Below are 13,428 nucleotides of genomic sequence, written 5' to 3' on the forward strand. Positions count from 1 at the left end.
ACACAATGGAATATTACGTGGCAATGAGAACGAATGAAACATGGCCTTTTATTGCAACGTGGATGGAACTGGAGAGTGTTATGCTAAGTGAAATAAGTCATACAGAGAAAGATACCATATGTTTTCACTCTTAGGTGTATCCTGAGAAACTTAACAGAAGACCATGGGGGAGGGGAAGGAAAAAAAAAGAAAGGGAGGGAGCTAAACCATAAGAGACTCTTAAAAACTGAGAACAATCTGAGGATTGAGGAGGGCACCTGTTGGGATGAGCACTGGGTGTTGTATGGAAACCAAGTTGACAATACATTTCATATTTAAAAAAAAAGATATTGCTTAAAGTAACAACAATGTATCTAAGAATAAATCTAATAAATTGGTTGCCTTTCAAAAAATAAGAAAAGAAACGAACAATGAAATATGAGGAGAAAATTCATCTTGGAGAATGTTACAGTCTATTGCCACCAAAGACTTAAAATGTGTGGGTTTTTTTTTCATAACTATACATAAACAGGGACCTTGCCTTCTAATGTTTACCACAGCACTTAAAATTAACCTGATGATCTAAACTAGTTTTCAGACTGGAGACTTCTTATTTCTGCTGGGAAAAATTTATCATTTTAGACAATCTTAGAAACTAAAATCATGAGCTAGTTAGCATTATAGTGTCAGCAATGTAGCACTGAATGAGGCAAAAAAAAAAAAAAAAGTTCCTGGGAATTTGACATTCAAATGCATGGAGAAGACAATAAACAAACACACCAGAAAGGAAACATCTGACTGTGGTGAGTGCTGGGTAGAAATATAACCAAGTGATATGCTGGAAAGAGTCGGGGAAGAGGCTGCTGTGCTAGGTGAGCTAGCCAGGGAGAGTCTTGCTGAACAGCTGGCATTTCAACAGATATCTGAATGTCTGAATAATCCCACTATGTGGATATCTGAAGAGCTGATAGAAGGCCATGAAGCAGGAAGAGAATGATGCACTAAGCAGCAGAAAGGAAAAGAAAGAAAGAGAAAGGCCACTATGGCAAGAGAGTAGTGGCCAAATGGAATTTTTAAAAAGTGTTAGGCAAGATAGAGAGGAAGGGCCAGATATGGATCAAATGCCAATTGGTCATCATTTCATTTGAGATGTTATAAACAGATGAGTGACAATATCTGATTTACATTTTTTAAAGATTATTCTGATACTGGTAAAGAATGGGTTTTAGAAGCCAAGAGTAGAAGCAAGGAGACCAGTTAGGGAGCATTTGAAGTACTGTAGACAAGAGATGTTGATAAGTTAGGCTAGGAGGTAGAACAAGAGATGGATGCTTAACCAACAGAGCACTCAGGTTAAGTGTTGGACTCTTGATTTTGGCTCAGGTCATGATCTCACAGTTGTGAAATGGAACCCCAAGTGGGGCTCAGTGCTGGGCATGGAGCCTGCTTACGATTCTCTCTCTCCTTCTCCCTCTGCCCCTCCCCCTAACCCTCACCTCTCATTAATTAATCAATTAATTAATTAATTAATTAAAACCTACAAAAGTTTTTCCTCTGCAGGTTAACATCAGACTTCTTTCAATAGCAACAGAGAAAGATGTTTTGTTTTATTTTAATTTTTTTAATGTCTATTTATTTTTGAAAGAGAGAGAGAGACAGAGCATGAGCAGGGGAGAGGCAGAGAGCGAGGGAGACACAGAATCTGAAGCAGGCTCCAGGCTCTGAGCTGAGTGCACAGAACCTGACATGGGGCTTGAACTCATGAACCGGGAGATCATCACCTGAACCGAAGTTGGACACTCAACCAACTGAGCCACACAGGTGCCCCAGAAAATTGTTGTTTTTTTAAGTGAAGCAATATTTTCAAAAACGTAAAGTATACAAGGATTTTATGTAATCTAAGCTATCTGTAAAGTCTGAAGACAGTTTTAAACATGCATTAACCCAGAAATTTATATTCATGCACCTTCCCTGTGTAATATTAAGGACAAATTTCTTCCAACCAAGAGAACAGTGAGGAATCTTCAGCAAACAGATAAAACAGGATAGCAGTATCCTTCTGACCAGAGAGGGGGGAAAAATGGGACTAAAGGGCATATAGCACACCACAAAGATAATGCTAATACCTTTACTTATAAAGGGTGATAGGGTGTGCCTGGGTTTATATTATTATAATTTCTATGCTCATCATATCCTTTAATAGATAAGACTCCATAAATCAGAAAAAAAAAAAAGAAGTCCTATAACAAAATCCTATTTAGGAGATTAAAAATAAGAGACAGTTTATAGTAATTGCTTCATATGTCATCTCTAGAAGTCAAAGTCTATTATTAAAGCTGTAATTAAATAACTGAAGCATAAGCAATAGAAAGGTAAAATTAAGAATGATAAAACTTTTCATCACTACAATCTGGGTTGAAGAAGAGGAAAGAAAGGTTTATACTAATTTTATCTTTGCTCATGATATGGATCTATTGATATTATTAAAAATTCCAGAAATTATTTTATTATATGATATAAAGACAAATCCTGGAAAAGTGATGTGGCCATCAGCCATATGTGACTATTGAGCATTTGAAATGTGGCTACAAGCTGAGGAAATGAAATTTTAAATTTTGTTAGTTAAAATTTTTAAAGTCATATGTAGCCCATGTATTGCATAGCACAATTCTAGGATAATACATGAACTTTAATTTAACTTTATATTCTTTCTAATTTATTTGTTATTTTTCATTTTAACCTTGTTTTTTCAGTGTTCTGGGGTGTCACCCAAACCTGCAACAGGCCTTATGTAAGTGAGAAGTAAACTTCTGATGTGTAAAACCAATGATCTTTCTTTCTGTGGCATAACCTATTAAGTCTGATAGTCACCCAGAGTTAAAGTAAACCAGTATCCTCACCATCTTCCTGAAAAATACAAAGACTATTACATTTAACTCCAATCACACAACTCTTATGTAAATGTTATTTCCATGAACTTTAGTTCTTACTTTTTCTAAACTTCAGAAGTTTGTTTGTTGCTGTTGGTAGTTAAATACAGAAGTTTGTTTAGATTTACCACATACTTGCCATTCTTTTTCTGTCATCTCAAATCTCCCAGCTGGGATCATTTCCTTATTTCAAGCGTATCCTACAAGATTCCTCTAAGTTGATTGTCTGCTAGCAGCAAGTTTGTTGTTTTTTTTTTTTCTTCCTAAGGATGTTTTTATTTTATTCTCACAGAGTTGATGATTATTTTATCTCTGAACATTGAATATAACTCATCATTGTTTTACATTTTTGCTGTTAAGGCAGTCTGTTGTTAACTACCTTTCCCTTGAGGGTAATTCCTGCTTTTCTATTCAGATACTTTCAACATCTGCTCAGTTGTCCTTATGGATTTTATGATGTGTCTCACATTGTCTCTTCAAAATTGCCTCTGCCACATTTTGTCTACCCTCTTCTCTGGAAACTCTGAACTTTTATTCAGTTCTCAATGTCTCTTACTCTTTCTTTCATCCTTTTTATCCCATTTGGCTTCTGCCCTGCAATGTTGGTAGTTTACTCAACTCTATATTCTAGATTACTATTTCTTCTCTGAATGTGTCTAATTTGCATTCAGATGCATCTATGGAGTTTTTTAACTGAATCTAAGTTCTCTTTGTTTTTCATATAATTTTCCTATTTGTTTTTATAGTGTCCTCCATTTTCATATTTCCAACCCTTTTTCTATTTCTCAAAGAATACTAAATATATTCAATTTATATTCTGTAGTGTTTTTTTTTCCTGCTTTTCTGTTGTTCTTCTGGCTCTCACTCACAGAGCCTTGCTTTCTTGTGTGCTCATGATGTCAGATTGTAAACTCTTATTTCTTATATGTAGAATATACTTTAAAAGTCTTGGGATAATGGCAACATACTCCATATGGTATTTGTCTTTCCTTCTATCAGGAGGCATTACAACTCTGGAACCAGAAACTGTAAATAAAATTATCAACTAGTAGTGATTCAGACTACTCAATAGTATAAACTCAAACTCAAAAAATATGTGTGATCTCACTTATAGTTCATAATTCTTTTTTCTCTTTTTAGCATTTTGGGTGGTGTTTTTTTTGAAAACTTTATTTCACCACTACCCTGAGAATATATCCTTTGAGATCTCAGCTTGTTGTGGAATATTTCCTTGTGTGAGCCCAGGGCTTTGTCTCCTATCCATCTCTGTCCCTACCACACAAACTCTGGCCTTAAAAACAGAACACAAGTTTTCACAATAAAAGATGATTTTTATTCACCATTTATTTCTCTGGGTTCCCAATTTCATTTGATTTCCAGATTCTCAATATTCTATGCTGTCATTTTCTTTTTGCTAGCTAATCAAAGGATTTCAAAAAAAATGTTTATCCAACGTGTGTATTCATTTTTAGTGACAGGTTCAGTAAAGCTCTCTAATGTGCCACAGACGGAAATAGAATGCAGCTCTATCATTTCTGCATTACAAGGCATGTGGCATTTCATACTGTTTGATCATGCAAATCACCACATTAGTTTCAGTCTTAGATATAGTGTAATATATTTAATATTCAGTACCCATACTTCTGTCCTAGCTCCTCGATCTTCATGACTGACTGAAGTTTATTCTGATAGTTTCTTCAAGAATTTCTTGAAAACCACATTCCCAGAATTTTGTTTAATGCTTAAACCTGATGGTAGTCGTAGCCTTTTAAATTAAATGCCAGTTTTGCTAGGTATAAAATCTGAGTTTTACACTTACTTGTCTGAAGATTTGTGTTCCACCTCACCTTCACTTAATGTTAGTTTATTGCGTTTTGTAGCAATGCAGGCAGGCAAACTGGCCTGCTTCCAATTGAGCCGGTTGGGTGAAACTTCACAAATTTTGTTAAACAAAAACCCCAATCCCTGGGGAAAAAAAGACTGCCAGTAATGTTTGTTTTTCTACTTACAAGTTCTTATATTTTTAATGAACCTATTCTATTAATTAAAAAAACAGAAGACCTTTATTTTTGTTTGGATAATAGAGATGTTTTTACCAGCTGTAACAGTAAAGTCCATCTTATTAATATTGAGATACCGTTAATATTTTCTTTACACTGCTATGTTTGATATCTTTTCTTCTTATTCCTAGCTTCAATATTTTCAGCAAATATCCTTCAGTAGTAGCAGTATAATAGTGTTTGAAGAGCATATTGAGTCAGTAGTCTTTTCCCCAAAAACATTCATTCTACCTAAATGAAGAATAAGTGACCAAATGAATACAAGTCTATCTGGTTCAGATAGAGAGAAATAACAGTAAGGAAATATAAAATCTAGATACATAGATGTGTCGAGTAAGAGATTGCTACGGCTGAGGTCATAAGAGACTGTTAAAAACTGAGAACAAACTGAGGGTTGATGGGGGGTGGGAGGGAGGGGAGGGTGGGTGATGGGTATTGAGGAGGGCACCTTTTGGGATGAGCACTGGGTGTTGTATGGAAACCAATTTGACAATAAATTTCATATATTGAAAAAAAAATAATAATTGGGTTCTTAGTGTCAGCAATAGTAAATTGATCTCTAATAAATAAATCACTAAAAGATTATTAAAACCAATACATCTAGGTCTCTTCCATATGCAGTAATGAAAAAAAATGGGTTAATGGGAAAGAACTCTGAATTATAGGGCTAACAAAAGCAGCACCCTACTAAACTAATTTAACATGAGAACAAGAATTAGCAAATACAGAAAACACAAAAAAAATTGCAAAGGAAATATTAACCTTTTAAAAATCACACAGCTAGATGTCTGTTCATTCCAGTCAGCCTAGAATCCCTTTCCTCCAAGTCTGCTTTCACACTGGAGGATGTAAGTAGAGACTGGCTATAAAAAGCACTACTTGGCTGGAGACTTCCGCTGGAATGAGAGGGGGTCTCACAGTCTCACATAGTAACAAACTCTGCTATGAATTCATAAAAATTGCTGTAGGCTATGACAAAATCTTGAGTTCTGTCACCAATACTGTTGAGTGGTTGCCACATGAAATATGACTTAAAACAGCTTGTGTAAATGAATCCTCAGTTTCCATCATGAATTCTTGGAGTAGGAAAAGATAAAGTACAAAATAATCTATTTTTCTAGTCCCAGGAAGGTGGGTTACCAAACACCATCCCACTGGGCTAGGACTGAACCATGGGAACAATATTTAATTTGGTTACTTGAAGCTACTCATATTCATATGCTAGCCACTTACTTCTTCATATTCATTAACAACATGTCTCCCAGGTCTTATTTATTTTATTATTTCTCAACAAACATTCTCCTCACAGCCAAAGCCTCTTCAGAATACTCATTCAATAAACAATTAGTGAAAATATGTTTAGCAGACCATCACTATATCTTTTTTTTTAATTTTGTTTTAATCTTTATTTCCTTTTGAGAGAGAGAGACAGAGACAGAGCATGAGCAGGGGAGAGGCAGAGAGAGTGGGAGACACAGAACCTGGAGCAGGTTCCAGGCTCTGAGCTGTCAGCACAGAACCTGACGTGGGGTTCAAACTCATTGCGAGATCATGACCTGAGCCGAAATCAGATGCTTAACCAACTGAGCCACCCAGGTGCCCCTACACCATCATTATATCTTAATTTCTAATGGTGATCTGCTGTAAGTTTCATGGAGGGTGTGAATAAACTTATTTTTGTCTTAATTTCTTTGTTTTTTCAGTGAATTGAGGGAAAAAAATCTGGTAGGAATTTAAGAACTCAGATGAAAAGCAGTACTATTACCACTGCAAATGCTTCCTACTTTAGGACAATGACCTTCAGAAAGATTCTAGAATATGCCACTTTCACTTCTCTTTACATAAAATGTATCTGTTGACCAACTTCCTCATGGCTGTCTTTACTTCCTTATTTCGCAAGGTATAGATAATGGGATTAAGTAAAGGGAATATCACAGTATGGAACACTGACACCACTTTATCTAGGGAAAAAGAGTCAAATGGGCGAGCATAAATGTAGATGGATGGCCCAAACATAAATACCACAATGGTGATGTGGGAATAGCAGGTGGACATGGCCCGGCTGGTACTCTCATCTGAGCCTGAATGTTTCTTAAGCATGGCCAGGAGGAAGGCGTAGGACATTAAGAGAGCAATGAAACATACCACAGAGATCAGACCACTGCTAAAAATCATCACTAATTCCTCCGGGAAGGTATTGGCACAGGCAATCCGGATAACCTGCGTGATGTCACAGAAGTAACTGTCTAACTCATTGGGCCCACAGAACGGAAGTCGAACAATGAGAGCCACTTGTATTATAGAATGAATAAAGCCCCCCAACCAGGAGAGAACCACCAGGATACTGCAGAGACGTCGATTCATGATAGTAGCATAGTGGAGAGGACGGCAGATAGCAGCATAGCGGTCAAACGCCATTACTGTGAGCAGGAACATCTCTGAGGCTCCCACAAAGTGCAAGAAAAAGAGCTGTGCAATGCACCCACCAAAGGAAATTCTCTTCCTTTCCACAAAGAAGTCTATGAGCATTTTAGGGGCTGTGATGGAGGAGTACCAAATGTCAAGGAAGGCCAGATTAGCCAACAGGAAATACATGGGTGAGGTCAAATGAGGGTCAAGCCTGATTGTGCAAATAATAAGAATATTTCCTGGAAGGATGAACAAATAGAAGGATAGAAATATAACAAATAGGACTAGTTGTACCTCTCGAGTCTGGGATAGGCCAGTGAGAACAAACTCTGTCACTCTGGTGTAATTTGCAGGTTCCATTTCTTCACTTTTTAAAAATAATGTGGCTATAAAAAAAATAAAGAAATTGCAATTACTCCAAATAGCATTATTTTACTGCTTTTGAAATCATCAGATTGGCCTCTGTTATTAAGAGACTGTATTAGGATACATCTGATTGTCCCATTTGATGTCTGATAAGCCAAAATAGGGGAAAAGTAAGTGATGACCTGAAAATTAGAAACACTGAAATCATATGAAGTGTGTCACATATCAGAAACCAACCAATCTATTAATGTTATTAATTTCTATTTTTTGTGAAACTCAGCAGTGTACTAATTCTTTCCCCATGCATCTACCTTAGTAAGAAATATATGCAGCTACTTATAAGATAAGCCAAATTGTAGACTGGTAATAAGAAAAAGAGCTGTTATTTCTAGATTTTTTGTTGTTGTTAAGAAATCTAGCCAACTTGGAAACTTGCTTGTCTAATATTGGGTACACTGATCTGGCAGTATTTTCTTTTTAATCTTTCAAAAAGATCCCAGGGCTTCATGTGTAATGAATGGACATTTCTTCTTTAACCAAAGCCTATACAGCTTAATCCTTGGTAATAGGTAAGCAGCCACAATATACAACAATGCAGGGTCATAGATGAAAATTCTTTGGGCTGCGATCAGATCTCATTACTTCACTGACCATGCATTTTATCCACTGCCCCAGGAAGGTAGGAAGAAGATATAGAGATCTAAGAAATGGGTTTGCTTACTACCCAAGCTGACGCATTCTGCCATTTCAAGATGACAGTGGGAATAAGATTATTGTTAAAATTTTGCTCAAGGCCTAGTCTTGAACCTACTACTATTAGATAAAACAAAACCCATTGAATAAAAATAATATAATCATTCACTTTACCAAATATGCTTCCTCTTTTAGGTAATATAAACACTGCCCATCAAAGTAAGTATTTCTTATAGCCAACAACCAATATGAAAGAGTTGCTTCTGTTCTACTGATGTGCTGTTTTATAATATTGCCTCTCCTCAGGAGGTAAGCATAGAAAAACAGAGTTAAGATTCTATAAAACCAAGTGGATGAAACAGCATCCAAGCAATAAAGATTATGTATACTATTGACTGAAGTAATCCAGTGTTTCTTCCTTCAAAGCTACCCACTCAATTTGTGCATAATTTTAATGACCATAGACATGACTTTCAGAACTAATATGTTATAAAAGCAAGAAAATAATGCTAAAGAAGGGATGGTTCACTATAAGTCAACACACTGAGAAAAGACCAGTATTTGCCAGAAATCTGACACAAAAGGAAGAAAACAAAAACACTGAGAAGGTTCAGCATTGTGGGACTTTTTAGCAAAAGGATAAATATTCCCACTCATGAATAGCCCAAGGTGAGCCTTAGTGAGTTAATTAATCACGTTTAGTAAGACAGTGAAATTTAAAATTCAGTTTGGAAAATTTTTAATCAAAAGAAAGATAATGCTGCCAATTTTCAATCCTCAACTTTCTTAAAAGCATGGTTATCCAGATTGACATATTTCCTAGGAATCCAGAAAGCAATGGTTTTACTATATTTACCTGGAGAGGGTGCCTGATAGCCTCCATAAAACTTTACACACGATATTGAAAGCTCTATCCCAAAACATATAGCGTCTGTGTCACTTCTATAAATTACCCATTTGTTTATTCAACAACTATTTAGAGGATATCTACTATGTCTTAACTGCTGAGAATACAACAATGAACAAGAAGACTTGGTTTCTGACTCACTTAAACTTCCATTTTAGAAGATTGACACAAAACTAATTAGTAAACAAGCAATAAGTAAATAAATGAATGATAAATAATCAAAACAAATAATTACCACTATTGATAAGAGACAAGAGTGAAGTAAAAAGGGGATTATGATAGAAAATAAATGGTAGTGGCACATGGTGGTGATGGTGATGGCTTTTTTAGAAGAGCATCTTTGAACTAGTGACATTTCAACTAATTGAAAGCAAGAGAAAAAGCATTCTAGGAATAGGGAAGAGCAAATGCAAAGTCCTTGTGATTGGGAAGGGTTTCTAGGAGCTATAGAAGATCTGCAACTTGCTGAAGCACAAAAACAGAATAGAGATAGCCAAAGGACCAAGTATTGTGTCTTTTAGGAAGAAAATTATATTTTAATAGCTTCCAATATATTTTAGAATAAAATCTAAAGAATAACTTAACAAGATTTGTGATTTAGAAATATCACCCTTGCCTCTTTGCAAATAAATTGAAGTAGGATTAGGTGTGGGTTAAACTACAGATACAGCAACAGCTATTAAGAGAAACGAAGTGTTTTCTTTAGAAAATACTTAGGAGATCCAATTGGCAGGATTTAATGTTGAATTGTATATTGTCATTGTCCCACTACCAAAGTCAGTCAGAATTTGAGCACCATAATGGCAAACTACTAAAAAATGCATCTTTAAATCTTCTGTGTCAGAAATGAGGTTCATCCAGCACATTGAGGTTTTTAATAAAATTTGAGTGAATCTGCCATAACTATTTAGGGATGCTCTGTCCACCCCCTAAGGAAAGCTTGGGATTGTGCCAATAGAGCCGGGAGCAAGGAATCATGTCTGTGGAAATTCTGCAGGGAGCTAAGCCACCTATGGAAACTGAGGTAGGGCATTTCCTTCCTAGGCTGCCATTTAGGAAATAACTATTCCAAGCCACTGCTTACTCTTAGAGCAGCTATGTTGCTTGGTCAAGTGGATTTTAATTCATCCTGCCTACACCTATGCCTCCTAAGTTTCTTGATACAAGCCCTCTCTTCTTTTTGTTCTCTTTTAATAAAAATTGCATATATTTAAGGTGTACAACATGGCAATCTGATGTACATATTCATAGTGAAATGAGTCCTATTATCAAGTTAATTAATATAATCTCTTCACACAGTTACCTTTTTTTTTCAGTGACAAGAACACCTAAAAATTACTCTCTCAGCAAATTTTCAGTATTCAGTACAGAATTATTAATGATAGTCATCATTCTGTACATGAGATCTCTAGACTTATTCATTCATTCTGCATAACTGCAAATTTGTTTTTGAGCAACATCTCTCTATTTTCCCCCACCTCTCTGTCCCTGGTAACAACCATTCTCCTCTCACATGGCTAAAGAAATTACGATATAATAATATATATAATTCTGTCTTTAAAAAAAAAGAGATCTAACATTTACAACAACATGAATGAACTTGGAGGATGTTATGCTAAGTGAAATAAGCCAGACAAAGAAATACTGCATGAGCTTACTTATATGTGGATTCTAAAAAAGCCTGCTCCTCTTTTAACAACATCTAGCGAATTCCCATTCTGTGCTTAATCTGTAGGGATATAGTATCTAGAGGATGACTATGGGAGATACCTAGAAGTACAGATGCTCTCCCTACAGGTGAATGAACTGTGAACTCTCCTCAAGGGAAAAAATGCTTTGGGGAAAATTAAGAATCTGTGCAGAACTTCTTACCAACAATGCAGTGGGCATCCATGTATCTAGCCAAGCTCTCAGTAATCACATGAAGAATAGATATCTTGCCAATAGATATCTTGAGGAATTAGGGATGCTATCACATAGATCCTGAAATAGTAAAAGATGAAACGACTCAAGAGATATGCAGTTACCTTCATACAAGAGGCATTTTTAAAACATTAGCTATCATCTATGACCACTGTCAATTCTCTTTCCTTAGATGAAGATGTGAATGAAGAAGCCAGTGTCTTCCAGAGTAAAAGTCACTCATCCTAGCTCCTCCCAAAAACCAAAAACTCACAACCATAAGAACTGCTTTCAGACTCTGCTTCAATAACATCATGTAGAAGGAGTAAGCTGAAACTGAGAGGCTGGGAAAATGGAAGAAAAGGAAATGTTGTATTGATGAAGGGGAAAAAAGGCTGTAAAAGAAAGAGGAAGTTATTAGTCAGGCATTTCTTCTGACGATGAAAACAGCCCATCTTTATGGGTCACGTTGCTACCAGTGAGTATTCATTTAAATGAAAAAGTAAAATAGTTTTATAAAATAAATAAAAATGTTCATAAATAGGTTCAAGTGATGATTTATTGAAAATTCTTCCCCAGAGAAGAAAAGTACTTTAGCCTTCCAAACCCACTGATCATGGGACAATGGTGAAGACTATGTAGGAGAGCTTTAGCCTTACTAAGCTAGGGGACCTTGAAAAATGGGGACTAAGGTCAAGTGAGAAAGGGAGGCTATAGGCAAGCATGGCAGGAAGGTACTAAATTTTTAGAAAATAGAGACATGTGGACTTGAATTTTAAAGAGTACTCTACCTCAGTAAGATCCATGTTAAAGCAAATCATTAAGAAAAAAAGATATTTTTAGAATAGTAGGATAAGGAATCAAAAACAAAGTCATTATTTGAAATCTTTTGTTTTGTCTTTATAACTCATATATTACACATACAGACATATGTATTACATATTCCTTTAATTTCTCCAAAATATTTATAAAGAGGTGAATTTTACACAGTGTAGGATATTTATATGATGCATACTCCAATTTAAAGGGCATCTATAAAGAGCTCTGAACAAGAATTAAGAAACTTGGATTCCCATGACAGCTTAGCCACCAAAATCTGTGTGACCTTAAAAAGGTCATTCAACTTCCCTCTACAGCAGCTTCTTCCTAGCAACATGAGGGATTTCAACTAGAATTTTAATGAATAACCTACTGTATAATTCTCTATTCTATGAAGATAAAATTAAGAACAATATGGGTGACGACGTGGAGGGATAGTGATTTAATCACCATTGTAGATATACACAGCACATAAAATACATAACTTAAATTCATTTTCCCTATTCCTAAGACATCGAGCTTACCTATCTTATTATGTAAGATAGGGAGGAGGTAAAAGCATCTGCACCACATACAGGGGTATGTGGAGACCAGGCATCTTGAGTCTCACAAATAAACCAACAGCAGAGAATACTACAATGTAGTAATTATCTAGATTTCCTAGATATTTTGTTGCCCACAATAAACTAGGCAAGAAGAAAGCATTAGGATCTGAGAAGGGCTTATTTCAGTATGAGAGGATCATTTGCTGCTTGTGCATTTCTCTTAAAATAGATATGCAGTGTAAGTGCCTTGGTTCTAATTGCAGCTGACCAGTTACTAACTATGTGATCTTGAACAACTCACTCCTCTTCCTTAATGTGTCCATAAGTGCAATGGAGATAGTAATAGTACCAACTTCATAGTTTTTATTGTAGGGATTAATGAGCTAATGCATGTAAAGTTCAGAAAAATATAGTTCATACTTACTTAAATTACTATTATTAATGTCATTATTATGATAATGATGATGTTTATATTCCCTTTGCAAAGAATCAAGCTCAATAGAAAAACTATTCTTCTTATACATAATTTCTAAAATATTGCCCTTTAATGTCTATTTGTATTTCTCTATCCCCAACTACTCTCCTTGGATCCAGAAGACTAAATTTGAGAAATAGCTTAGAGAAGAGGTCAAGAACATCTGACTTCTAAACACTACTATCTTCTCCTGTTTTCCCTAGACTCTAATCCTATGTGACTGTTGATAAATCACTATTATTCAGTCCTCTGACTAGTCTCAGAGGCCCTTTTCTATAATGACTGAAATCTGTATGAATGATTTCTAACAAACACCAGAGAAATTTGGGCTTGCATAGTAATG

General features: G+C 35.6%; 2 protein-coding genes across 7 annotated transcripts in view; both read right to left on the bottom strand.

Annotated features, from left to right (window-relative positions):
* Positions 1-7,754, bottom strand: part of LOC122222254 (olfactory receptor 4K2-like) — a 73,595-nt gene extending 65,841 nt beyond the window's left edge. Inside the window, exon 1 of the mRNA XM_042942547.1 lies at positions 7,673-7,754. The gene's annotated coding sequence lies outside the window, so the exon portion shown is untranslated. The remainder of the gene's footprint in view (positions 1-7,672) is intronic.
* LOC122222252 (olfactory receptor 4N2-like) overlaps positions 1-13,428 on the bottom strand; it is a 127,657-nt gene that overhangs the window by 9,577 nt on the left and 104,652 nt on the right. For 4 of the 6 annotated variants that reach the window (XM_042942543.1, XM_042942542.1, XM_042942540.1 and 1 more), the window contains 2 exons: positions 11,217-11,327; positions 7,673-7,764 (listed from right to left, as the gene is read on the bottom strand). In XM_042942543.1, the coding sequence (XP_042798477.1) occupies positions 7,673-7,764; positions 11,217-11,238 (114 nt within the window). In that variant the 5' untranslated portion in view covers positions 11,239-11,327. The remainder of the gene's footprint in view (positions 1-7,672; positions 7,765-11,216; positions 11,328-13,428) is intronic. The other 2 variants (XM_042942545.1, XM_042942544.1) reach the window with 1 other exon arrangement.

The sequence above is a fragment of the Panthera leo genome, chromosome B3, assembly GCF_018350215.1.
Source record: "Panthera leo isolate Ple1 chromosome B3, P.leo_Ple1_pat1.1, whole genome shotgun sequence".
Taxonomy (NCBI): domain Eukaryota; kingdom Metazoa; phylum Chordata; class Mammalia; order Carnivora; family Felidae; genus Panthera; species Panthera leo.